Raw genomic sequence first — 24,265 nt, 5'->3', positions numbered from 1 at the left:
ACTGAAACCTTTGTCAGTTTGGGGGTTCCTTTCAACTTCTAAAGCCATTTTGCAGCCTCTTTGGAGAATGACAGCATGAAATGTCCATCTCAACAGGAGTGATCAGTAACAGGGACATGCTTTTGGACATGTGTGATTAAGCTGCTGCTGAGACTGCAATCGCACATCCCGCCCTTCTCTGCATCACTGGTCCCCTCATTTGCTGTTGGTTTGGCTCATTGATCCAAAGTCTCGTTGGATGGTTGCTGGGGGGCAGCTCTGAGCAAACTCGGCGGAAATTGCGGGTCTCCACTTCCTCCTCTCATTTCACTGTTTGCTGCTCGCTTGACAGAAGGAGAACGCTTGGAGGTGCGCATGAAGCGTCTCGAAGCCAAGTATGCCCCACTTCACCTGGTTCCCTTAATAGAGAGGCTGGGCACTCCGCAGGTAAGGATTTCATTGAAAGGGATGGCTGTTGAAAATTCATAGCAGTCCCCACGTGGCCTGTTTGGCCCTGGGAAAGTGATCCTTTACTTATTTATTTATTCCAAAATGCCAATCAGACAAGAAAATCAGAATCCTTGCCCTAGCGGACACATCAAAGGGAAATTTGTGAGCGGGTCCAGAGATGGTGCATTGCTGCCTCCGGTCTCGAGTGCTGGCAGGGAGCTGTAACGCAAGAGTGTGAGAAGCCAGCTCTGAATATGGACAGCTTTGAAACCCTCTTTCCTCTCTGTTTTTAAAAAGACGGAGAATTGTTGGGATGGTTCATGGGGAAACATCGCAGGGCTGTCCCTGGCTTAATCAATTGCCGTCACTTTTGGGGATCCCATTTTAGGACTGCCTTGTGGTATATTTTTAAGCTCATCCCTGTCAAGGAATACATCTGAGAATGGTTTCCCTCCTAGCACGTGCTTAGAGCTTCGACACATGCTTAAAATTACAGCTCCATTTAAGTGTTGTCTTGAGGTGGGGTCTTAGCTTGAAAAAAATAATCTATGTTGTGCAAAAATTGAGTACTGATGAAATTATCCCAGTGGATTGATCAATGTACTGAGCACGATTTGAGTCCCACTGATACCAGTAGCCAAAATTCCACTGCCCAGTTAGTGGAGTTAATAGAATAAAAGTCATTGTGTTAAATAAATCAACACCCTTTTTCTGTAATTTTATGCTGAAGGAATGGAACAAATGCTCAGCTGTATGAGGTGACAGATCGAAGGCAGGCAGAAAGTTACTAATTTTGTCTCATTTTTATAATGGATCAAGGATATTTAGAACTTTGCTTCATTGAAAATCGTATGAAACAAAGAAACTGGCCGGATAACTGAGAGCTTTGTCTTACTTTATAGACAGTTCTCTCACTTCCCCATTGGCTTCCTTTCAAAGGAGACACTCGAGAAAAAGAATTCACCTCTGTGTTTTTGTGTCTTTGTGTTGGTCTTTCTCTCTCTCCTTCTTTCCATGCAAAACCATCATTGAACTCTGCTATTAGAGTCCACTTGTTGCTTATCCTTGCCATAGTTATGATGATGAAAACAAAAGGTATTTCATGTCCTGCTAAGAATTAGTTTTTCCGTAAACCATTCCCACATTCACCACACGGGTACAGTTGAGTACCAGAACTTTTTGAGCTCAGGCGTAAATGAACACAAGAATGACTTTCTGTAGGTGCCTCCATAGCTTCTAGCTTGCTCCTGGAAATGCAGTTTTGGACACAGACCATACAGGGTTTTTCCTGCAGAATGCATAAGTGCCTTAGAGCAATTGTCCAGAATCTGAGCAGAAGTTGGCTGCTGCCAAAGGTTTCCCTCTGCACATAATTACCTGCTGTGAAGGGTCTGAGCCAAATGCTGCAAGTTAGTGGGGATCTTTCCCAGCAGTCTTTGTAGCTTTGGGTACGGCTCTGGCAAGTTTGCAATTAACAAACTGTAGAAGAGGTATGGCATAACTGAGTCTGTGCAACGACAGGAAAACTGTCAGTGAGTATGTGGTAAATATTCTGCACTGGAAATCCATGAGTATCTGTTTGATAGGCGATTCATAAAGAACCAGGGGGGTCACAGTGGTTAGCTAAAGGAATCATCTCCCTTTTAATGCTGAGTAGATATTTGGCAAGGGATTTTCAAAAGTGCTTCGTCAATTAATTTTTTCATTGGAAGTAATGGGAGTCTTTCTCTTTTGAAGACAGAGGGAATAGCTGAGCTAGCACAGTGGCATCCCTTGACAGTTTATCCTCAGATCACCCTTCCTCTCTTTATCATAGAAGTCAGTGAAACCCCAGGCAGATTTGGCAAAAGACCAATAGCTGTCCAGCTGCCTTCTCCACGTTAAATATCTACCAAATGAGAGTAGTGCTATGTCAAACACTGGTCTTAGGGAGGTGAATTTTAGAACCAAATTCTGCCTGCAAGTGTGAGTGGTATCACTTTTTTTTTTGGAAAACTAGATACATCCTTTCCTAGATTGTCATTTCTGAAGAAAGCTTACTAAGATCATTGGACTAGTTCTTTCAAAAATACCTGTTTTATCACTGCACCTTAGCAAACAGTAATGCTTACATTTAATTTACATGTGAACTGGCTTTACTTCTGTTGTGTCCCCATTTTGCCATCACAGACTACTGTGTGCAGACACTAATGTTTATCTATTATTAGAGTTTGCAGCAGGTGAGGAGAGAAAGTGTAAGTACAGCCTTTAGCTATAAAAACATACCGGATGAAATAAATCCTTACTTGCTAAGAAAACATGTGCCATGAAACTCAGGTGATAATTATTCCTGAGTTTAACAAATCTAGAGATCCCAGACTCAATCTGTCCTCTGTAGAGCAATACAGTGTTCCCCTGATATTTGCTAGTAGTTAAATATTAATTGCTCCAAGGTTCCCGGAACGTCCTTGGAATTGTGGCAAAAGCAGGAATTGTAGCACTTTCAATAGCTACCAAACTAAAAATGCTTTAGGTTCATACCAGCACAAATCAATAGTCAGGAAAAATAATATATGCACATTCAGATATTTTTTTTTTAGTGCAGAAGAAAGAATACCCACATAAACTGAGCAAAATTCATGTTCTTAATGTCTAGCTGGGACATATGCCTGTGCTTTTTACCAGAGGCTCTGAGCCTCCATTGTGATTCTGGTCAGGATAACTGATTTTTTATAGGCATTAGGCGGATTGCTGAAAATGGAGCAAATGCTTAAAAACTGCCTGAAGCTCCAGGAAGTGCTCTAGGATAGGCAGGGGGTTGCTAAGTGTCACGCTTGCTCTGCATGCTGCCGCCAAAGCGGTGAAATAGGTAAAAGGCTCTGCCTGTACAGACAGAGCCCCGTGGCTGTCACCCATCCAACGGGGTGAGCTGGAGCCTCCTACCTCCACAGCCACCGGCACGACTCTGACAGCACTTGGCTGTCCTGTTTCCCATGGTATTTTTGGCTGCACTGCAAGAAGTCAGTAACGGCATGTGGGGCAGCAAAGAGGACATCAGGGCAGTCAGCAAACTCCACGCTCCATCCAGTGGAGCCATTCCAGATTTGTTTGTGGAAATTTGAGTGGAGACATCGCAGAAATTCTATGCATGTGGAAAGCTTCACAGCTGGAAAAAAATGATTATTTGACTTTCTTATAAACCACAGGTTTTCCAGTATTAAGGTTCCAGTGGCTTCTCATCTTCCTCAGAGCTTTTCAACCCTAACTGCATAGGAACTCAAGGAAGTTGTAGCCTATCTGTGTTTTAGAGATGATGGTAATGCCCTGGGAAGGAAAATGTCTGTGTTCTCTCCTGTTTCATTTTCATAATCTGCAAAAATCATGAAATTAAGCCTGGCAACGTCGAGCAGTGCTCATGTAACAGAACAGCATGCTAGCAGAATTAAGGACCGGTATTTCTGATCAGAGTTTGGCCTTCAGCTTTTGCTTCCTGATACATAGTTATTCCAAAGATACTCAGCTTGCTGAAATATAATTGAGCACAATAGTAAGTCATCTTCTCTTTGAGAGTTGAGCCACTTCTGATGGGGAGTGGCAGAGGAGCAACCATCAGAGGTAAGGGTGGATCTTGCATGGGATATGCCAGGGAGATGAGGAATCGTTAAGTCCAGCAGGAGGGTTCATCTGTATTACATTGTCACTTGTTTCTTTGGTTCGCCTCCTTCTCAGCAAATAGCTATCGCCCGGGAAGGTGACTTGCTGACAAAGGAGCGGCTGTGCTGCGGGTTATCCATGTTCGAGGTGATCCTGACGCGAATTAGGAGCTACCTGCAGGACCCGATCTGGCGCGGACCCCCCCCGACGAACGGGGTCATGCATGTGGACGAATGCGTGGAGTTTCACCGCCTCTGGAGTGCGATGCAGTTTGTGTACTGCATCCCCGTGGGCACGAATGAGTTCACTGCAGAGTGAGTGTCCAAGGCTCTGCCCTTAGCACACCGCTCATGAGGTAGCGGGGTGAGACAGCCCCTGGGATGCCCTCAGCTGCAGCAGTTGCCTCAGCCAGCAGAGATGTAGAGGGAGAACATGGGGACCTGAGGACAGGACTTTGTTGTGCATAGACATAAAGAGATGCCCAAAAAGCTTCCCATCGGAACAGATGGGGAGAAGAAGAGCAATACAAAGTGACATGTCCAAGGTAACATGGAGAAGAAAATGGGTAGATGGGTACAACCCAAGTCAGAGGCAAGGTCCTCATCCATCGTGCTAGGTGAAGCACCATGCACTGGTCCTGATGTAATTCCGCAGGTCTCCCTGAGTTTCTCTCTAGGTGTACACCCACTTTCCAGGGATAGGACTGAATCTGATTTTCCCCCACCAAGGAAAGTTCCTGGTATCATGGTAGGACAGCTCTTACCTAACTCTATCCTGTCCTCCCTCCAGGCAGTGCTTTGGAGATGGTCTGAACTGGGCAGGTTGCTCGATCATTGTTCTCCTTGGACAACAACGGCGCTTTGACCTCTTTGACTTCTGCTACCACCTGCTGAAGGTGCAGAGGCAGGATGGGAAGGATGAAATCATAAAAAACGTGGTAAGTTGAAGGGTAAGGTCCCAAAAGACCTGAACCAGCACACCTCTCTCTCTCTTTTTTCTGCCTTGCCTGGTGTTAACCTTATTGAAACTGGATACACTTGATATCAGATTTCCATCTGCAGTCTCAGCAGAGAGGCCAAGGTTTTAATTGGCTTGATAATCAAATCTTTTTTTCTTCCAAAGCTTTTACCTTCTTCCTGGGGTTGGAAAGCTGGAGCAGAGAAGCTGGTATTTCCAGCAACCAGCCTTTGATCTCAGTGGCTTTATCAATAAGCAGTTGGGAGTCCTAACTCTAGATCGGTTAACACAGGACCACTCACTGACCTTGTTAATTCTCTCTTGAGTCATCGAACCCTATAATGAAGTGAGTCACCGGTCCCTGGGAGGTGCTAAGTGGAACTGTAACACGTGTTATAGCTGCTTTGCTTTAGCAGAGGTTTCTTAGCAGCAGGGCAGAGGTACCAATACTTCTGTCTGGTCAGATGACATGAAATTCTCTTCACTGACTTTTTCTCCTTCGCCATCCCTCCAGCCCTTGAAAAAGATGGCCGACAGGATCAGGAAGTATCAGATCCTGAACAACGAGATTTTTGCCATCCTGAACAAGTACATGAAGTCGGTGGAAACAGACAGTTCCACGGTGGAGCACGTGCGCTGCTTCCAGCCCCCCATCCACCAGTCACTGGCCACCACCTGCTAGTGTGGACACTACCCCTGTGTGCATTGGGAAGGGAGAAGAGACTGAGCCCAGAACAACTGGGAGGATGAACTTGACGGCATGCGACCTGGCAACAAAGCAAGACTGGGTATGCCTACGACACAAGGACGCATCTTCCCATCTGGCCCTGTTGAGTGCATGTTCTTCTGTACCATCCCTGTGACCCGTTTTACTTGTAGCTTTCAGACTTGGGGGCGGGTGGGAGCGGGCGGGCAAAATGTGCTTTTCTTCCATGAAGTGGTCTGTTTTTCCCTGTGATTCGTCCAGTCTAACACAAAACTCTGAAGCCATATTGCAGCCCCAGAGGTGGGGCTCCTGTCGGAAGAGCTGCGTGTTTCCGCAGTGCTGGGAGCCCGCTCCCACCACAGAAGCAATAGGGCAAATCAACCCCACCTGTGACGTGTGCCACCAGCCATGGGGCAGGAAGGTCTGAAGACAAACCCTGACTTGCTCTTTTGGGGAAAGAGGGGATGAAGGCAGGATTTTACCCGTGGAAGCACCCTGAGGACCAAGGAACGGCACAGAGGGGCTGGGCCTGGCCAGCCTTGGTTTGCTGCATGCCTCAGGCTGGAGCTAGCTGTGTGCTCTCTGTTAAGTTGTTGGCCTGTCTAGCATCTGCTAAAGGGAGCTTTGGCAGTCAGGATTCACAACAGTGATGAAGTAGCTGTCAAATAACTCCTTGGCACTTCAGAAAGCTGGAGGAAATTGAAAACGGCCTGGCTTTTTCACTGCAATGGGACATCCACTTATTTTGATTCAAAGGTTCTCCCCTGAAGACACATCTTCCATAAAGTAAACAAGGACCATGGAAAAGATTGCATTCACATGAATATGCTTTTGTCCATGCTAATTTGGGTAAAAACAGTCACTGATTCTGACAGCAGGCAGCTGTAGTTACCTCAAACATACGTGATCTTTGATTCAGCTGAGGATGAGAGCTAGAATGTGTATCACAGAATGGCTTGGGTTGGAAGGGACCTTAAAGATCATCTAATTCCAACTCCTCTGCCATGGGCAGGGACACCTCCCACCAGACCAGGTTGCTCAAAGCCCCATCCAGCCTGACCTTGAACACCTCCAGGAATGGGGCATCCACAGCTTATCTGGGCAACAATTCCGGTGCCTCACCACCCTCTGAGTGAAGAATTTCCTCCTAACATCTAGTCCAAATCTCCCCTCTTTTAGTTTAAAACCGTCCCCTCTTGTTCTATCATTATCTGCCCAAGTGAAATTTGTGTATGCTCTGGAATCCTATTTCCCCTTGTTTTAGACAAATTCCTAGTCATTAAATATCTTTCTTGAGAGAATGGTGTGTATCAGCAAGGCTTAGTAAGCTTCCCATCACTCAAAAATGACAGAAACAGTATTTTCCAGACTCAAAAGCATTCTGAGGGAACACTGAAGTCTGTTTCCTTTTCCCACTCAGCTTGTCTAATAGCCCTGGAGTTATCAGATGTTGGGGAAAAAAAATCAGTAGGAACTTCAAGGAAGAATTTCAGAACTCATGGTTTTTCCCTGCTCCCCCCACAGAAGCAATACAAAACCTTGTGCTTGAAGCTAACAGAGATCAAACCACATGCTCCAGGAGAAGATAATGATAGCATCACCACTAGCAATATTTTTTTTCTCAGCTTTAACCAGATCACAGCAGGTAATTGCTGTTACAATATACAGATGTTATAATATATTCTTTTCATGCATCTCATCATGCCATGTAAACTGAATGCTACTACAGATGTTAAAAAGGCAGAGTCTGGGCATGTATTCTCTCAGAGGAAACATACTATTAATTAGTAGAAATGTCCCACATGGAATATTTTGTCTTAGGAAACAACAGCCAGCACTGCATTATTAGCAAGACGAGACCTTGTTGTGTGAGATGAATTTGTTCTCCCAGACACTCTCCTATTTCCTTGCTAATCAACAAATAACCCATACATGCAAAGTGCTGGACATTTTCACACCTTGAGTCTCCTTTAATAGTTGAGATAAACACTTAAACTGCTGGGAGGAACTAGTGCGGCACAGTAAGCTGTAAGTAAAATGAAATCTCAGGAAGTCTGGCTGAAACCTTTAAGTGGCGGGGAAGGACCCAGCCTCAGAAGGTGAGTTGTTTCCCTCACCTTGTAAGGAAGAGCAGCAAAAGAGCAATAAGGACCTGGGACTCTTGCTCTCTATTTACTTTCTCTACTAAGGATGTTAGTTCTGGTTTTCCATTGTGTTCCAACACTTCTACACTGCTGAAACTACTGGAGTGTGTCTACAGCTATATGTATATATAAATATATATATATATTTAAAGGAGGAAGAGAATCAAGCACTTTATTTTTTTTTGTGGAGAACAGGATACAAGCAAGACAGATCCAACCACGATCGTATTTTTCATGACCTAAATAGCAAATGCTTGTTGTTTTGGTATGAAAGTGTTGCTGAAAAGGTGGCACAGGTCTCTGGCTGTCAGAGCCATCTCTGAGCACAGCACAAAGTGAATGTCCTACTACGTCTGACATATTACAAGATGTTGGAGGCTTGGTAGAAAACAGCATGAGCAAGAATACAGAAGGATGAACTGTACCACACTGCCCAGTCTCAAATAGCTAGACAAAATAGGATACTGTAAGTTGAATATAAACGTCTGCTTTCATCTGTTCAGGTTTGGAGTGAGTCATGAGATTTTTACCTAAACATCTCTCTTTACATTCTTCTGCTGTAGCTTTGGCTTGATAATTCTCTGAAAACCTGCAAAACACAGTTGTGTACTTGAACAAACAGGTGGATGAATAAACAGGTAGGTCTATTTTTTGCATTCGGATTTGCTGGCAGAATGGAACCCCTTCAGATTCTGAGGGGTGAAATGTTTTGAGCAAAACATCCGAAGTGCATGAACAAAATGTGAAATACTTTTGGCTGTAGAGTGGATGCAGCTGTTTTTGCCTTGTTGTTCAAGTAGTATGAGATCAGCTAGGGATAATCTTACAGTCTTCATTTCTGAGACTGAATGTTACCCTCCTTTTGTTATCTGAAGGATTCAACTCGTCTTTAGTTTCAGTTTTCTAATCCTCCTTGATTGTATTTGAGAGGTTCAGGCTTAGGTCTTCAAAAAACTCAGTGAAGTGCAATTTTTCCCCTTTTTTTTTTTAAACAGCATAATTGTTGGTGTAAATAGGGAGCAAATTTCTGACAGCAGGGCTAAATAATAACAGATTGTCAAAAGATCAGGCATATTCTCCACACTTGATTTTTTTTTTTTTTGCCAGGTTTGCATGTCTTCCTTGCAGATGTACTCTTATCCTCTAGTTTGCAGCCTTTCATGATCTGCAGACCTCTTATTTTTTCCTAGGAAAATGTGGACCCCTCCATGGATATTTTAAGTCAACTGACTACGGGCTCACTTTTGTTAACCTACATTCTCCTGATTACTCTGAAATAGTTGCAAACTTTGGGGTTTAACAACTGCCAGTTAGAACGTCTACTTCAAAGACAAGTTGTTGACTCGATACAGAAATTAGAGGGGGGCGAGGATGTTTTGCGTAATGAATGAAGTCAGACTCGATTGTAACATTCCCTCCAGCTTTACCATTATGAAATGTGACTGACTATTGGCAGTGCAGATGCCTTTCTTGGATGACGTTACACTTGACTTTCAATGATACAATAGAAAGGGGAAGCAAACTAGTTCAAACTCAGCACTTCAGTGGTTTTCCTTTTAAACTGTGACAGCACTTATTAGCATTGAACAAAATGTTAGTCTTTTTTTCCTCCAGCATTACTCCAGTCAATAGGTTCATGTGTGTTTGAGAATAAAAGAAAAAAGAGTTGAAGGTGTAAAAAAAAGGAAAATATTCTCAAAAGCTCTTGTCAAATGTACCATATTTGTATGAAAAGCTGCTTGAGTTATTTTGTACAATGAGTTTTATTTATGGTGAGGTATATTTACGCTTGTGATCTGATACAGTGTTAAATTTTTGATCCATATTTGCTATGCAGCTGAAGATGATATTTTGTTTTTGTATTATTTTTTGCTGTTGTTCTAAAATTCAGCTAACAGGAGCTTCCATCTCCATTAGAAATGCTTCTGCAAGAGTAAAGCATCTGGTACATAGTGATATGTCCCATAACACAGCAACCAACAGTGTGTACAACAAATGTGGGATGACTTTTGTGATGAAGAGAAATAAAAATTGGGCTCATTCATGAAATGGGCAAACTTTACCTCATGGTGTCATTGCTATTTATGCAGTTATTCAAGGAAAGCCTCTGATTGCATCTGGCAAAAAGAGAAATCTAGGATGGATGATGGTAGCATTTTGTTGCTAAAGATGTCAAGTTTGCCTATGAGAAAGTTGATGATTGGAGGAAAACATACTTCTACCACAAAATTTAATTTGTAAACTTTTTTTTTGGTGGTGGGATGTATATAATTAATAGCTTTGTTTTGAGTAGATCCTGTCAAATACTAAACTGAGGAGCTCATTTCCTCTCACTTCCACAGCCTTACCATCTCAACAGGGGACTTCGTATCCCAGGAGGCAATCCTTGCTTTTTTTTTTTTTTTCTCTCCATATTTCCATTTGAAACCATTCTTCAAATTGTATTAGAAGCATCCAAGGAGTGGTTCTGTAGTGCAGGAGGAGCAGTGGGGACAGAAGGGAAAAGACTTTTGAGAGTTGAGCAGGCAGGGTGACACAACTGATGAGGCTCTGTAGCAGCAGGAGTGCCTGCGCTCCATCAGCTCCAGGCAAAACACTGTAACTGATGTTCCCTTTCATAGCTTCTTCCCAAGGTTTCCTCAGGGGAACTGCTTCCTAGCTTAACAGAACTGAAAATGCAATGATTCTTCATGTAAAACTGGAAGTGAACGTCACACCATGACCAGGCAGCTCTGTTGATCTTTCTGATGTGTTTCAGGGGCACACGATGTGCCTGAAGCTGTGTGTAACACGCTGCCATGGAGATTATTTGCCTGCTGGTTGCAAGTTGCCCAATGTTTACTAATTTCAAAGTTGTTCTGCAGTGGAAAACGGCGGAGAGGAGGGCAGGACGTTCTTCCTGACAGCTTCTGATACTAGGCAAGTTCTTTCTTCCATCAGATTTCTGTTTTGTTTAACCTCGATAGCTGCTGTCTCATGGGCACCCCAGTGCTAATGCCAGCCCTGAGAGGTGCTGAGTGCTCACAGGCTGCACAGCCTCACCTGGAGCCAGATGCACCCCTTGCATTGAGCATCAAGCTGCAAGAGCCTGAATTTTGGACAACAAACCTTGGGGACCAGTATCAAGAACACAGGCCCATATTTTTCTTCCTCACATTCCCAAATAAATGTCCTCAAATTAATAGTGCTCTGCCATTGAGAAGAACAGTTCATTAATGATTGTTTTCCGATTTCAGAAGTGTAACAAAATGACCCTTTCTGTAACCCCTTCTGCAAGCCAGCAGTGCCCTTCACACCTAGTTTTGCTTCATTGAGAGTTTTGATACAAACTGGCAGGTAAGAGGGCTGCAAACACACGATCTGCTGACTGCACGCCACACCACCTCACAGCACCCACTGCTGGGATCCCTCCATGGCCCACAGAACATCCACCTCTCCATCACCAACCCTCCGCTCCTGTTCTGCCAGCGTATGGGGCCTCATAGACCTGTATCACTGAACTGATGTGGATAAAAAATAACCCTGCAAGTGAGGCAGGCTGTGTTTTCTGGCATTACGAACCCACATCACTCAGCTTTTGTACAGCACAGAGCCACAGGTACTTGCACTGGCACAAGGGGTCAGCACAAAAAGGGTGCAGACCCATCGTGGGAGGGACGGGTTTGGGAACTCTCCAAGCTGGCGTTGTCATTTAAAGTCCTGCAGCATGAAATGACAGCCTCAGCCTGCTGCAGACACTGTTACCTTGAGATAACCTGAATTAAAAGCTGTCTGCTCAACAAAAGTCCAGTCTTTCAAGCCTTGAGCATCCTTTCATGTTGCTGCACTGCAATCATCTGAACACCAGGCAATTCCCTTAGCCCCTACACAATCAGGTCACTGTCAGAAAGAGAAGGATTTACCCTCTCTTTGAAGCAGCGAACTGTTCCTTGGGGCCCTCAAACTATACAAAGCCAGAATATTGCAGCCCTGTTCGGAAAGTTTCCACAGGAACTTGGCCTAGCCTAATCCAAGGGCAAAAGTTTCCATCACCTGTTAGCAGGATACCTCCACCATAATATGTAACACAGGGGAATTGATACCCAGTATTTTTCCTTTTTTTTTTTTTTTTTTTTTTTTTTCCAAGCCAGAAGAGATGAGCAGAGAAGAGCAGGGGAAAGAAAAGCCTTTTGATGTTGCTAAAGATATTATTTGCATGCAAAGTTCTCTTGCTATATCCCCTGGATTCCAGTCAAGTTTTTTTAGCCTGGAAACCAGTATTTCTGGAGGAACTGCATTGTTAGGAGATGAGCCACTATGGAAGACTCCCTGATTTCTGATGAGTTGAGCCTTATTTTTAAGGAAACATCTGATGCGAGTATCAACCAGTGAGGTCATAGCTTGGAGCTGAATTCCCTTAATTACAGCCTTGCCATTAAAATGAGGATGTGAACCAATAACAGAGGCACTGGTTGCACCCCAGCTTTATTACTATCAGTCTGAACTTGCCCTTGACTAAGTGTAGCAGGCAATTCCATGCCAATCCTGCCCAGCTTTGAAATCCTATATTGCCATATAGAGCCTTGCTAAATCCATCAAATGCAACTCCTTTGACTTAGTGATTTTATATACCACACCCCCACAGTCCCTGCTCAAGAGAGGAAGGTATGACACACATCCCATGGCTGATTGCAGGATGGAATGAAACTTCTCCCACGGTGGGGACAGCTACACACGCTCCTTCCCTGATGTCTAATAGCGTGAGCCCGTGCTGTAGCATCCCCTCCTTTTGGGACCTCTTAGCTGTCACACCTTCTCCTTCCCCAGAGCTCAGAAAAGCTTCTCTTGCCCCTTATCAAATACCTTTGGGGTCAAAGACACACATGTGGTCACATTAGCCCAGTTCCCTTACGAAACCAGGCTACCAAAGTAAGGTAAAGCTGTGACCCCAAGTGCCTTTTGCTTTCTGCTGTGCTGCAGTCATTTATGAGGTCGCACCATTCCCAAAAAGATTATTGTAAGCTCAGAGCCCTGCCATAAAAATATGCTGCCTCCCTAACTCATCTAAAGCTCTGTGCATAGTGAGGAGCTCTCCTCTGTACAGGTATCAACAACACTCACCCACAGAGGCTTGGGAATCATTTTGGCCACACCTTAACTGGCATAACTAAAGCACCATGGGGACTCCCAAGCCCTGGGGACACTGGACAAGGTCCAGCCAAGGGCAGAGACCCACAGCGCAGAGCGGAGCAGCACGCAGGGGAACACAGGACATGGACAGTGCTTGCTTGTCCCACTCAGCCATCACCTCCACTTCTGCAATCACCCTCACATTTACACACTGCATGAATGGCTCACAACCAGCATCAGCAGGCAAATTTACAAATAAAGGCCATCACTATGTAGCTCAGGGTGCCTTTCACCTGCATAATAAACAACAGCAGCAGAAGTTGCTTTCAAATCACTGATAAATCAACATACATTCGATTTCCTACATCAGAAATCACTGCCAGGCCATTTGGATTGATTATCAGGTGCTCCTGTGATGAAGGGCAGGACATGGGATTTGGCCAGTACAATCTTTCTCAGTCACCCTCAGGTTTGTGGCTGATGAACTGACCCAATTAAAATGAAATGACTCACAAAATGCTGCAACATTTGCTGGGGAAAACGGTTGTACAGAGATACAATCAGGTGCTGAGTGAAGGATCCACGTGGTGCCAGCAATGCTGCAGCTTGATGGTCTGAGAGCAATTTCTTAGTAATGTGCAGATAATGCATTTTACGGTGAAAAATGCAAGTTTTCAAGCATTAAATACTGCAGATCTTACATTTTATTGCCTCATGAAAGGTACAGCGTCTACCCAAAAATGCAGGCTTGCTGAAGGAAACCTAAGCAGCTTCTATTGGTTTCACTTATCACTACTGACCTACAGCAAAATCCGGCGATTGGATCCTGCTGCAGTGCAAGGGCTTTCGTATCAGCAGTAGGTTTGTGTACACACGGTCACTGTGCACAAATACGGGGAGGACGTCAGCAGAGGAGGGTGAAGATGAAGGTAAAGCACATCAGAGTGCAACAGTCTCTGAAATGTTCGCATTATTATGCAAATATTATCAGCAGGAGCAGGGACAGGAAGTTGATGAAGTTAAACTGCCAATGGAATAGCCACAAAGTGATGTGAAACGAATCCAAGTGATGGAGGAGCCCACACGTGCAGATGGACCACCCCAGGAGTAGAGCAGGAGAGCCCCTACCCATCCCAGCAGGGCTGAAGCTGATGCTCTCAGGGCTGGGATTCAGCACAGAGGCAGCGAAGCCCTAAATCACAGCCACTGCTGGTAAAATTGTGCCCTGCCCTCGTGGCACTCAGCACCTGACAGCACAAGAGTGCCCTTGCCGCTGCACGCTCGCCTTCTGTTGGTGTTTGTTTTTCAGATGTGCCTTTGCCGGCAGCCTGGCCTTCTCTTTGACTCAAAGATCAGATGAGGGAAATCCGCCCTGACCTCCAGCACAGAGCATGGCTTCGCAGTGAGCACACGATGCGGGGAACCCTGCACCTGCCACAGAACCTCTGTTAGGATACATCCATCTTCCTTACACTGTGATATGTTTCTCAGCCCCCTTAACCTTGCCCTTCAGTCCTAAAAACTACTGAACCCAGCCACAGTAGTAAATAGGGAATAATAAACACTGAAACTTGAAGCAACAGGACGCTTTCTGAAAAGTTTCCTTGCTACCCCAATACCGCCTGTGACAGCCTTAGTTAGAGCAGCTGTGTTCAGGAGCACTGACAGAACTCAGGATTTAATTTCTCCTGCCTACTTTTGTTTTCCCACTCTCAGCACACACAGAGCACACACAGAGCACCCACAGCACCCCCAGACAGGGTCCCCCTCCAGCCTCTCCCCATCCCGGCCACCCGAGGGGACAGCTCCGGGGGAGAGCCGGCTCCCTCCCGAGCCGCACCGGGCTGGGGTGCGAGGTTTTTAGGGGCGGTGGCTTGCATGGGAAGAGGCTCCCGGAGCTGTAAGCCTGCCCCGTGCCGGAGGAGGAGCCGGCTCGGGGTGCCCGGGGATGCCGAGAGCCCTGCGGAGGGCAGGACGGAGGAGATGGAGCGGCTGGGGGCGAACGGCAGCTGCAGCAACGGTGGGTGCACCCCGGGGCGCGGGGGGAGACCCGGGGGCTGAGCCTGCTGCGGGCTCACCCCGGCTTCGGGGTTCGCATTTGGGGTTGGGTAGTTTTATTTTTAAGGGGCAGGGAGAGTTCTGCGTAGGACCGAGGAAAGTCCCTTCATTTACAAGGAGCGCAGAGCCCAGGCTGCGAGCACCGCGCAGCAGCGTGCCAGCCGCCCAGCAGCTGCAGAGGAGCTGCGTTTGAGTCTTTTTACCTTACAGGGTGCCTAATCCGGGAGGTAACGAACCCCATCCCATGGCCCTGTGCCCTTTAGCACGCCAGAGATTTCCACCCAGCTGAGGCAGAATTGCCCCCGTGTTTCCCAAGGAAATTGTTCCACAATGAAGGTGGTTTTTCCATTAGAAAAGCAACTCTGTTAGGGAAACTAATTCTAAGTCTTTAGAAACTAATTTCTAACTTTCCTTTGGGAAAAAAAAAAAAGTTTGGAGCCAAATCCTGAGCTCCGTGTGCAGGGGACAGGGCTGGGGGCTGCAAAAGATTTGAGGCACTTTGTTGGGTAAGGAAGAGGTGGGACCCCTACTCGGGGAGCGGGAGCACTGTCAGCAGTTCAGCCATGGCACAGCCCCATCTGCCGAGAGGGATCCTTGCTCTGCAATCCCAGCATGTGTGGAGGCAGAAGACGAGTCTTTTAGTAGAAAGAAACTTTTCCTGACACTACCTAGCTGCTTTACTCCAGAAGACCACAGCCACACCACCTTTACTACACTCAGTTAAGACTGCAGGAGGGAGATGTGCTGGGTGTGGTAGGAACATGAGGGTAGGAGGAAGCTCAGCAATTTTCCCACCCACACAGCCACACACCTCAGCTGGGGACAGGTTCAGTGCTTTTGGTGTGGACAGCAGACAACTGTGCCTGCTTTCAGCCCCCCCCACTCCATCAGGACTTGGTGTCCTTCACAAGCACGCAGCTACACTGTGAGTAAGTGGAATAAAGCCATGGCAAAATAAAGCAATGCAGAGAAGAAACTTCAGTCCAGGATGAGCCTGTTGTCCTCATACGAGCAATCACGTGGCTCTGCTCAGTACACAGAGCCAGGACAAATTTGCAGTTGCAAAATGCTGGCAGTGCTCCATGTTAAACTCAAAGCACTAAGCCGCAGGCAAGCTGGCAGATGCAGGGTTAGGTGACCAGGAAGCACCAAAGCCTTTGGATCAACAAGGCTGGGTGCTGGTAAGCTGAATGCTGCCATTTCCTTGGGAGATTATAGAGGCATCCAAAGTTTGAGCTGGAGGTGTCAAGAAGCTGGGTATGTGCAGTTATGGTGACAACATGGCAGTCCCAGGGCTAGCAGAGGCACACTTGAAGGTCACATCAGTAATTCTGTTTTATCTCCATGGTCTCACAGGGTCTCTGCTCACCCTTTCGTGCCTTTCCCACCACGTTGTGTGCCAGGTGATCAGTGGTGCTGATCCTGCTGGCTCAGTCCATGACAATAGGACTTCAGATACGTCCTGGGTAGCTCGGCTGGAAAGCAATTATGGATTCTACATCGGCTTGGGTCTGGCTGTCTTCTCCAGCTTCCTCATTGGAAGCAGCGTCATCCTCAAGAAGAAGGGGCTGCTACGGCTGGTGGAGAAGGGAGGCACCAGGGCAGGTAAGGTTTTTGTGGGGGCCAGGAAGGGGAGGTCTGGCTGCTCCCAGAACTGCATGCATTGTCTAAAGCCCAGCACCCAGAAGGTGACACCTCTGGGTACACGCACTAGCTTTTTATGAGCAGTGTAAATATGACTTCTGTGAATGTATTTTTGTGCACGGGACCTGGAGACCAGTGCTGTGCTGCAGCTGAGGAGCTACTTCATAAAGCCTCATGTTAGAAGGGCTCGGCTACAAGCAGCATTACCTGCCTTGCACCACAGACAGCAAGATGCACACACTGTGTGTTCAGGTGTGCACCCCTCAGAAAAGCAATACATGCCCACTGCTGCTCTTACACAGAAAAATGTAGGACTAGGACAAAGCAGACAATTGGAAGCTCTTTGAAATGGTTTTTGCACAATGCTGCAAATCACCACCATACCAGAGTCTGGAGCAAAACAGCACAGCTTCATGATCCCACTCTTGCTGTTATTGATGCACTAGGAGGCTTTGCCACCAAGTCACTGAGACAAGAATGCATCCCCACGTGCTTTAATTGTATTAGCAGGAGCCATTTATTCATGCAGGACTACATGCCTGCAATTTGTGTAAGCCTTGGTTGTGGTTTTCAGAAGCGATACATCTGAGGTATGTTGCTCAGCACGTTGGCTGATAACTTTCTTCTAGCACCAAGGTCTTGGGGTGAGGTGTGTGTTTGTATGCATATGCATAGATGGGGAAATGGTGGAGGAGCACTGCCTACAGCTGAATTGCACCGTGGAGTTGGACACAACCCATAAGCATTGCAAACATTTGCTCTAGCAGCAGCTTAAGTTCTACCTGGCAGGTGACCTACTTACATAACTACAAAATGATGATTAAAATACTACCGCTTCCCAGTCCTGGTCCGGGAGCAGCTCTTAAGTCATTTTTACAAAGGAAGCCAATATCACTGTCTCCACATGGGGACACAAATGCATGAAAAGGTAAATGACCATACATTCAACCCACAGGCAAGCAAAGCCACCAGTAGCACCTAAGCCACAGTCCAGTCTCAAGTCCGCTCCCATCCCCATCCCACACATTAAGCCATCCACATGTAAATGCCGAAATCACATGGGTTTGATTTTCAGCATTGTATTCACACAATGAAATATCAGTGCTGTTTCAGTTCTGCCAAGTTTCCCTCTTCTCCCTCCCCACATCAACTTCTCACGCAACAGAGCCAAGCTAGTAAAATGGAGCAAACCTCTCCCTCTATTTTTCAGAATATTTTACCAGGAATAGATGACAAAAATCACAGCCAACAAAATTCTCCATTAAAAAAAAACAAACAAACAAACAAAAAAAAACACAGCAGTTTCTAAGGAATACCAAAACGATGTTTGAACTCCAGCATCTGTGAACTTAAGAAACCAGAGGATGAATTCTAGCAAAAAAAAAATCTGCATATCTCAAGCTTTTCTTATCCACGCCTTCATCCTCTTTTTCCCTTTCTTTTCCCTTATCTCAGTCCTAGTACTTCAGCCCCACTGAGTGCATCCCATTTCTCCAATGGGGGGTCAAACAGTGCTGTTACTGACACTCCTGTAAGGCTGGACTTAGCAAGCACATGGGCTCTCTGACCCAGTAAAAAGAGTTCACAATGTTAACAGGCTCAGGGTCCTACCATATAACATAACTTGTAGCTTAAGACCACAGCTGGGTTAGTTCCAACACAATATGACCATTTTTTCCTCATTTATACGCACGTTTTCCTTCATTGAATTTCAATGCCAGGAATCATTTGTCATCAGAAATGGTCACAAAGCAACAACTCCACATAAGACAACCTTAGAATTTCTGACAGTTTGGGCTGAAGCCCTACGACACAACACAACGCGCCAAAAAAGTGGAGCTCTTGTAGGACAGGATGCCCGGAGCCTTTACCACAATAATGCAACAACATGAACTACCACAACCTCAGACAACGCAACCAGCCAGCTCTCTCCTTTTATCTTTCACATAGCCATAACCTTGACTTGAGCTTGATTTAGAAAAAACTCATTGCCTTACCTTAGTACCCATGTGCAGGACTCCACAGCGAGCCAGTGGGGTGCAAGGTACAGCACAGCAGCTTCCCTGGGGAACAGCCTTTGGGTGGGGGGCACCCAGTGTGGAGCAGCCCCCTCTGTCCTTCATCCCTCTGCTCCATGATCCCTTCTCTCAGGGAACAGGGTGGGCAGGTCAGTGGGACATCCAAGATGAAGCACAATGAACCCACAGAACTTGAGCTAGGGCCTTCGTTACTGGGTCAGGGCACAGGGTCACCACAATGAACCAGTGAAGATGACCACTGCTGCCAGGGCTGAAGGGCAGCTGCTGCACCCCAAGCTGATAACCTCTGTTACTTTGGAGCAATGGATACCACTCCCTTTGCCACACAGGATTAAACAGCTGCTTTTATTGTATTGGCATCATCCAACCCCAAGCATCACTTTCTGTTCATCCCTTTACCCAGCATAACTTTCATGCAGGATGGCATGTCTGCAGCTTCTGTCCTTCCAGGACATTTTTTTAGTCACAGTTCTTGTAACTTATCCTCTCCAGAGGACCATTTGTCACCTCTTGCTCTGAAGAACGTTATCATTAATTTCTGCATATCTGTGTGCTTCACTTCCCCAGGAGATGGAGGCCACGGCTACCTGAAGGACTGGCTCTGGTGGGCTGGCCTGTTAACCAGTAAGTAGAAGCTGTTTTCCTGGGTTTGCAGCTTTTCCAGGGTCTGTCCCTGTGCACGATGTGTGGAAGGAGTCCAGCATCTGGCAGCACGAGGCCTTATTGCTGATATTCCCCTGGGCCTCTTAAGGCAAGCAGAGGCAGCAGGCCTCACACTGTCTCTGTAACCATCCACCAGCCTTGCAGGAGGGCTGCAGTAGGATTTGTTAGCTCAGCTTTACCTCATCAAAAGCATGAAAAGCCAGATTTTAATAATGCAGCTGATTGTTATGCCTGTGTACCATGCACAGGGCAAACATCTCCTGTGGGTGCCTCAGGTCACCAGGAAAGGTTGTTGCTGTAGCATAGGGGAGATAATGAGGTGTTGGTAGCAGTTCCCTTCGTAAGGAAAATTGGTTTTCCCTTAGAACAAACCTCAAAGCCTTCACACACTGTAACAGTAGAGCATTCCTCCAAACCTGAGTCAGAGCTGAGCAGAGAGCAGTAGTCTCACAAGAAGGTTCTTCAGAGCAATCTTCCTTAGCTCTCACCCCAGCAGGAGCTCAAGAGGCCCCCCAGGCTACAGCTCTCAATCCAGAGGACAAGGACAGCTCCACCAAAGGGTACCCCTACCCCTTGAGGGGATATTTATAGGTGGAGCAGCCTGTGCCCTCCCAGCTCCCAGGGCTGCCCACCCACTCGCTACAGCCCCTGATGGGCTCTAGCTGTGTGGCTGGGTTTGGGGCCTTAATGAGCTGACTGGGATTAGCTGTGACATGGCCCAGCCCTGGCACCATCACCCCAGCCCTTCTGCTTGCATCACTTGCACCAGGGATGTTTTCACCACCATCTGACCCTGTTCAGAAGCTGCAAGAAGCACCCTCGTAAAATCCCCTCTCTAGTAGACCTCTTGCTAGTCTGCAAGTCCTCAAGAGAAAGCACAAAAAGTATATTGTAATTCACTGGTGTTTGTTTTTCTTGTGTTTGTTTAGTGGGTGGAGGGGAAGCTGCCAACTTTGCTGCCTATGCCTTTGCTCCTGCGACTATTGTCACGCCTCTGGGAGCCCTGAGCGTGCTCATAAGGTGATTTACGTGTCCGTGGCCTGCAGTTGGACATCTTTTATTTGCCTGCTTGTCTTTTAAGACAGGATGACTTGAAATAGTGCTAATATGGTTTATTCTGCCTAAAGGAAAGAATGTCTTGGTGTTTTCAAAAAAATACAGTAACAGTTGCTGTCCTTTGGGGGGATCATTCAGAAAACAATGAATTAAGTAGCATGCCCTTGAGATATTGCATGTGGCTGTGATTAGCAGCTGCACACAATTCCATGCAAAATTGTTGTAACTATCAGTGTTACTTCTTTCATTATCCTAGTTCTTTAGCCAGTAAAAATATACATCTCTCCCTCTCTCTATATATTTTCTTGTCATGAAGAGAACTAAAAATCTGAAAGTGTCAAAAATATTAAGCTTGATTTTTACTGTTTTTCTATGTTTGCCTTCTATTTACTGGGCTTTTAAGGTGCTCTGATATTGTGTCTTTAAAATTTTGCCTGTTGCCAAAATGGCTCCAAGTACTGAAGGTCATATGGAAGGACTGTTACTGTAAAATGCATGAGCAAATTGAGACTTAGGACTGCTGTGGTATCTTGTCCCAGAGTGTTTCACTTTTATAGAAAACAGATAGATATTTTTTTGCAGACATATTGAGAACCACATTATGTTCAAGTTTCTCTGGACTTAATATTTCTGATATCAAGTTAAAATTAATATAGCTCTTTTGTGGTTATTTTTTTTCTCTCTATTGCAATGCTCCTTGAATTCACTTCTTTGGGCTCTAAAGGCTTCACAATGCCCAAACGTTCACAAGTCAAACTGGAACCCCCAAAAATCTCTCTGAGGATGTGCTAACACATTAAGTATTTTTTCACCTTGCTGCTACGTGAGCCATGATCTGCAAAGCTGCATCTCTGCAAGTCCAGATGCAATGTGAACATGTGTTAATATATTGCAATCTAACAAAATTGTTACAAATCAGTGTCCTTGTATCATGTCTTTTACGTTATTTTAGCTTTAAGGACTTTAAAGCACCATCAGACCTTGTTTTTCTGTTCTGTGCAGTGCCATCCTGTCGTCATATTTGCTTGGAGAGCGGCTCAACCTGCTGGGAAAGCTGGGCTGCATGTTGAGCCTTGTGGGCAGCACCATGATGGTGATACATGCTCCAGAGGATGAGGAGGTCACCACTCTGGATGAAATGTTGTCTAAGCTGAAAGAGCCAGGTATGTAGGGGTTGTATTTTCTTTCTCAGGGTTTTACAGTAGGTACTGCTCAGGCACCCATGCCTACTACCCAGATTTGAGTTGTTGTTTCTTTTCCCCATTCAGGTTTCCTTGCTTATGCTGCAATCCTCTTGGCTGTGTGCTTCCTCCTGATCTTCTACCTCGCACCCCGCTATGGCCAGAGCAACATCCTCATCTACCTCACCATCTGCTCCGTGATCGGTGCCTTCTCCGTGTCCTCAGTCAAGGGCCTGGGTATTGCCATCAAGGGCTTCTTTGCTGACCAGCCTGTGCTGCAGCACCCACTGACATGGATCTTGGTCATCACACTGGTAGCGTCTATCACTACCCAAATTAACTACCTCAATAAGTCTCTAGACATTTTTAACACCTCACTGGTGTTTCCCATCTACTATGTGCTATTCACCACCATCGTCATCACAACTTCCATCATCCTCTTTAAGGAATGGGTCGCTATGACCGTAGTGGACATCATTGGGACAGTTTGTGGCTTCCTCACCATCATTTTGGGAGTTTTCTTACTCCATGCCTTCAAAGACATGGATGTCAGTTTAGGGAATCTGCCACAGATCCTCCAGAACGAGCAGCAGGCACCAGTCACCCGAGATGACAAGAACATCCTGATAGAGGTGGACAACTCCAGCATCGCTCCAGAGGATAAACCTAAAGTATTCATGATTTATACCTAGCACTTTGTATTCAAGTGTTTGAAGGTTGGGTGAAAACTGCTCTGACTGGGTTGATGTCAGTATTCCAGACGCTGTTGAGCAATTTAAAAAAGGAACAGCAAAGGCTAAAACCAGCAGTGTCTTATCCATGGTTTGGCAGAGTCAAGCCAAGTCTTTCAGTGGGTTGTAGACTGGATCTTTGTCATGGGGCATGCTTAATTGTCACCAGCCATTGAAAATGAAAATCTTCTTGAAATCAGATGCTCTAGGGACAAAGCCCCTCTTCGATGCCCCTTCCCATCTCTTATTGTTGGCAGGGCTAATGCTTGCTCTGCACTCCTTCCCCTGGGTGGAGATACCATTGATATGTTTATTTCCAGACCCTGATTAATTCACTGATTAGTGTTTTTCTGTTTGTTTGCTTTTTCCTTTCTAGACACTCGCATGAACTCTAAAATACACACCAGTATCTCAAACAGAGGTGAAAGAAAAGGACTGAAGGATGTACTCCTGCTATTCAGATTCTGCTCATCCATGTTTAATTATTTACTCTGCAAATATGAATTCAGAATAGTGGTAAAATATGGTGAATTTTGGAATAAGTGTTCACTGGCAGGACCCAAGCCATAAAGTGTTTATACAGGCATATGGAAGAGAAATCTTTTTACACTTTTGTTTTTGGTGAGGTGCAGGAGTTTCCCTGCAGCACAGTGTTAATTAGTTTTATGTGTTGTGGTTTGTTCTGATTTTTTTTCCCTTAGGAACCGTAGTGCCTAGATTGTGTTGATGCTGTTGGTGAAGCTACAGAGCCTGATCTAGACCTCACCTGAGTGAAGGGCAGCCCCTGCTCAGGCTGGAGAGCTTTGACAGGTAAACCCCATGGCAGGAGAACACCTTCTGCAGGATTTTTTTGGGGTCAATGAAAAATATTTTCAGCCTGAAAGATCAAACAGGTGTAAATTTTAAGATTGTTTTTCTTAACAAATGTCTTAACCTTGGAGAACCCACCCAGCTCTTTGAGAGGTGGTATTTACTGTTGCTTTTCAGCTTTCCTATTACCTGTCCTACTATCATTTAAGCTGAAAAGTTGTTTTTGTTTAGAGGGAAGTCTGAGCTGCATGTTAAAAGCCAAACAAGCCTAGGTGGGCGATGCTCTGCAGAGCTGTCAAGCTGCAGTTTATCCTAGAGTGGTCCCATCCACCCCCTCCATCTGTATGGATCTGATTTAAATGTTATATGAACTCCTGCTCTCAGGTCATTTTTCGACCTCCCACCCCCTTGTATTTGCATTGGTGGTGGGGATGAAGGGATGGAAGAAATAACATTTTGAGCTTGGAGGAGGAAAAGGGAAAAAAAATACTGCATTTAAAAGTTTCTCCCATTTTGCTGCTAGGTCCCATAGAACAGGGAGACTGGAGCCCATTTTCTCACAGCAGATCCTAAACCGGGAGCAGAAAAGCCTAATCCAGGTGTGCCGGGTTTACACAGTCTGGAGGATGCTGCTGACCTCGTTTTAGCCAATCTGGATGTTACTAAAGAAACGTGACTTGCGGTTAGAGGTGGGAGGATACAAGCTCTTATTAAAATAACATTTCAGTACTTTTTTTTTTTTTTTTAAGGTGTAAAGGGAAATAAAGACTTTTTCAAAAACCCTTGAAGGTGGATCTGAGAGATTAATGATTTCGCTGGTTTTACTGGTACAGCCCCAAAGGATGAACAAACTGAAGGAAAGCCGAACAAAGCGTAGAGCAACTAGGGCAGAGTAAGCCAGCAGCGCCCTCCTTCGGTCACAGAAAATAAGCCAAGTAATTCTCTCCAGCCTTAATTTTGGCATCCTAATTGGCGCAATGCTTTATTTTAGAAATAGACTGCAAATAGGACTCATTGCTCTCAGTGCCTAGAAATACATTTTAGGAATATTATTCCTCCAGAAATCCTACCATCTGTGGACAAAAGCCACATTTTAAATGAAGGA

General features: G+C 45.6%; 2 protein-coding genes across 5 annotated transcripts in view; both read left to right on the top strand.

Annotated features, from left to right (window-relative positions):
- CYFIP2 (cytoplasmic FMR1 interacting protein 2) overlaps positions 1-5,701 on the top strand; it is a gene marked incomplete at both ends in the record, with an annotated part of 43,067 nt that extends 37,366 nt beyond the window's left edge. For all 4 annotated transcript variants that reach the window (XM_084295110.1, XM_084295109.1, XM_084295111.1 and 1 more), the window contains 4 exons: positions 332-426; positions 4,138-4,376; positions 4,852-4,999; positions 5,534-5,701. In XM_084295110.1, coding sequence (XP_084151236.1) covers positions 332-426; positions 4,138-4,376; positions 4,852-4,999; positions 5,534-5,701 — 650 coding nt within the window. The remainder of the gene's footprint in view (positions 1-331; positions 427-4,137; positions 4,377-4,851; positions 5,000-5,533) is intronic.
- Positions 5,702-14,961: 9,260 nt separating this feature from the next.
- Positions 14,962-22,311, top strand: NIPAL4 (NIPA like domain containing 4; the record flags this gene model as incomplete). The annotated part of the gene is made up of 6 exons (XM_084295206.1): positions 14,962-14,998; positions 16,393-16,641; positions 19,287-19,343; positions 20,312-20,402; positions 21,441-21,601; positions 21,707-22,311. 6 exons carry the CDS (start codon positions 14,962-14,964, stop codon positions 22,309-22,311), a joined length of 1,200 nt encoding a protein of 399 aa, XP_084151332.1.
- Between the last annotated feature and the right edge of the window lie 1,954 nt (positions 22,312-24,265).

The sequence above is a fragment of the Netta rufina genome, assembly GCF_964035555.1.
Source record: "Netta rufina genome assembly, chromosome: 14".
NCBI classification, from domain to species: domain Eukaryota; kingdom Metazoa; phylum Chordata; class Aves; order Anseriformes; family Anatidae; genus Netta; species Netta rufina.
The sequence above is the reverse complement of the archived record's forward strand: the minus strand, read 5'-3'. Positions and strand labels throughout refer to the sequence as shown.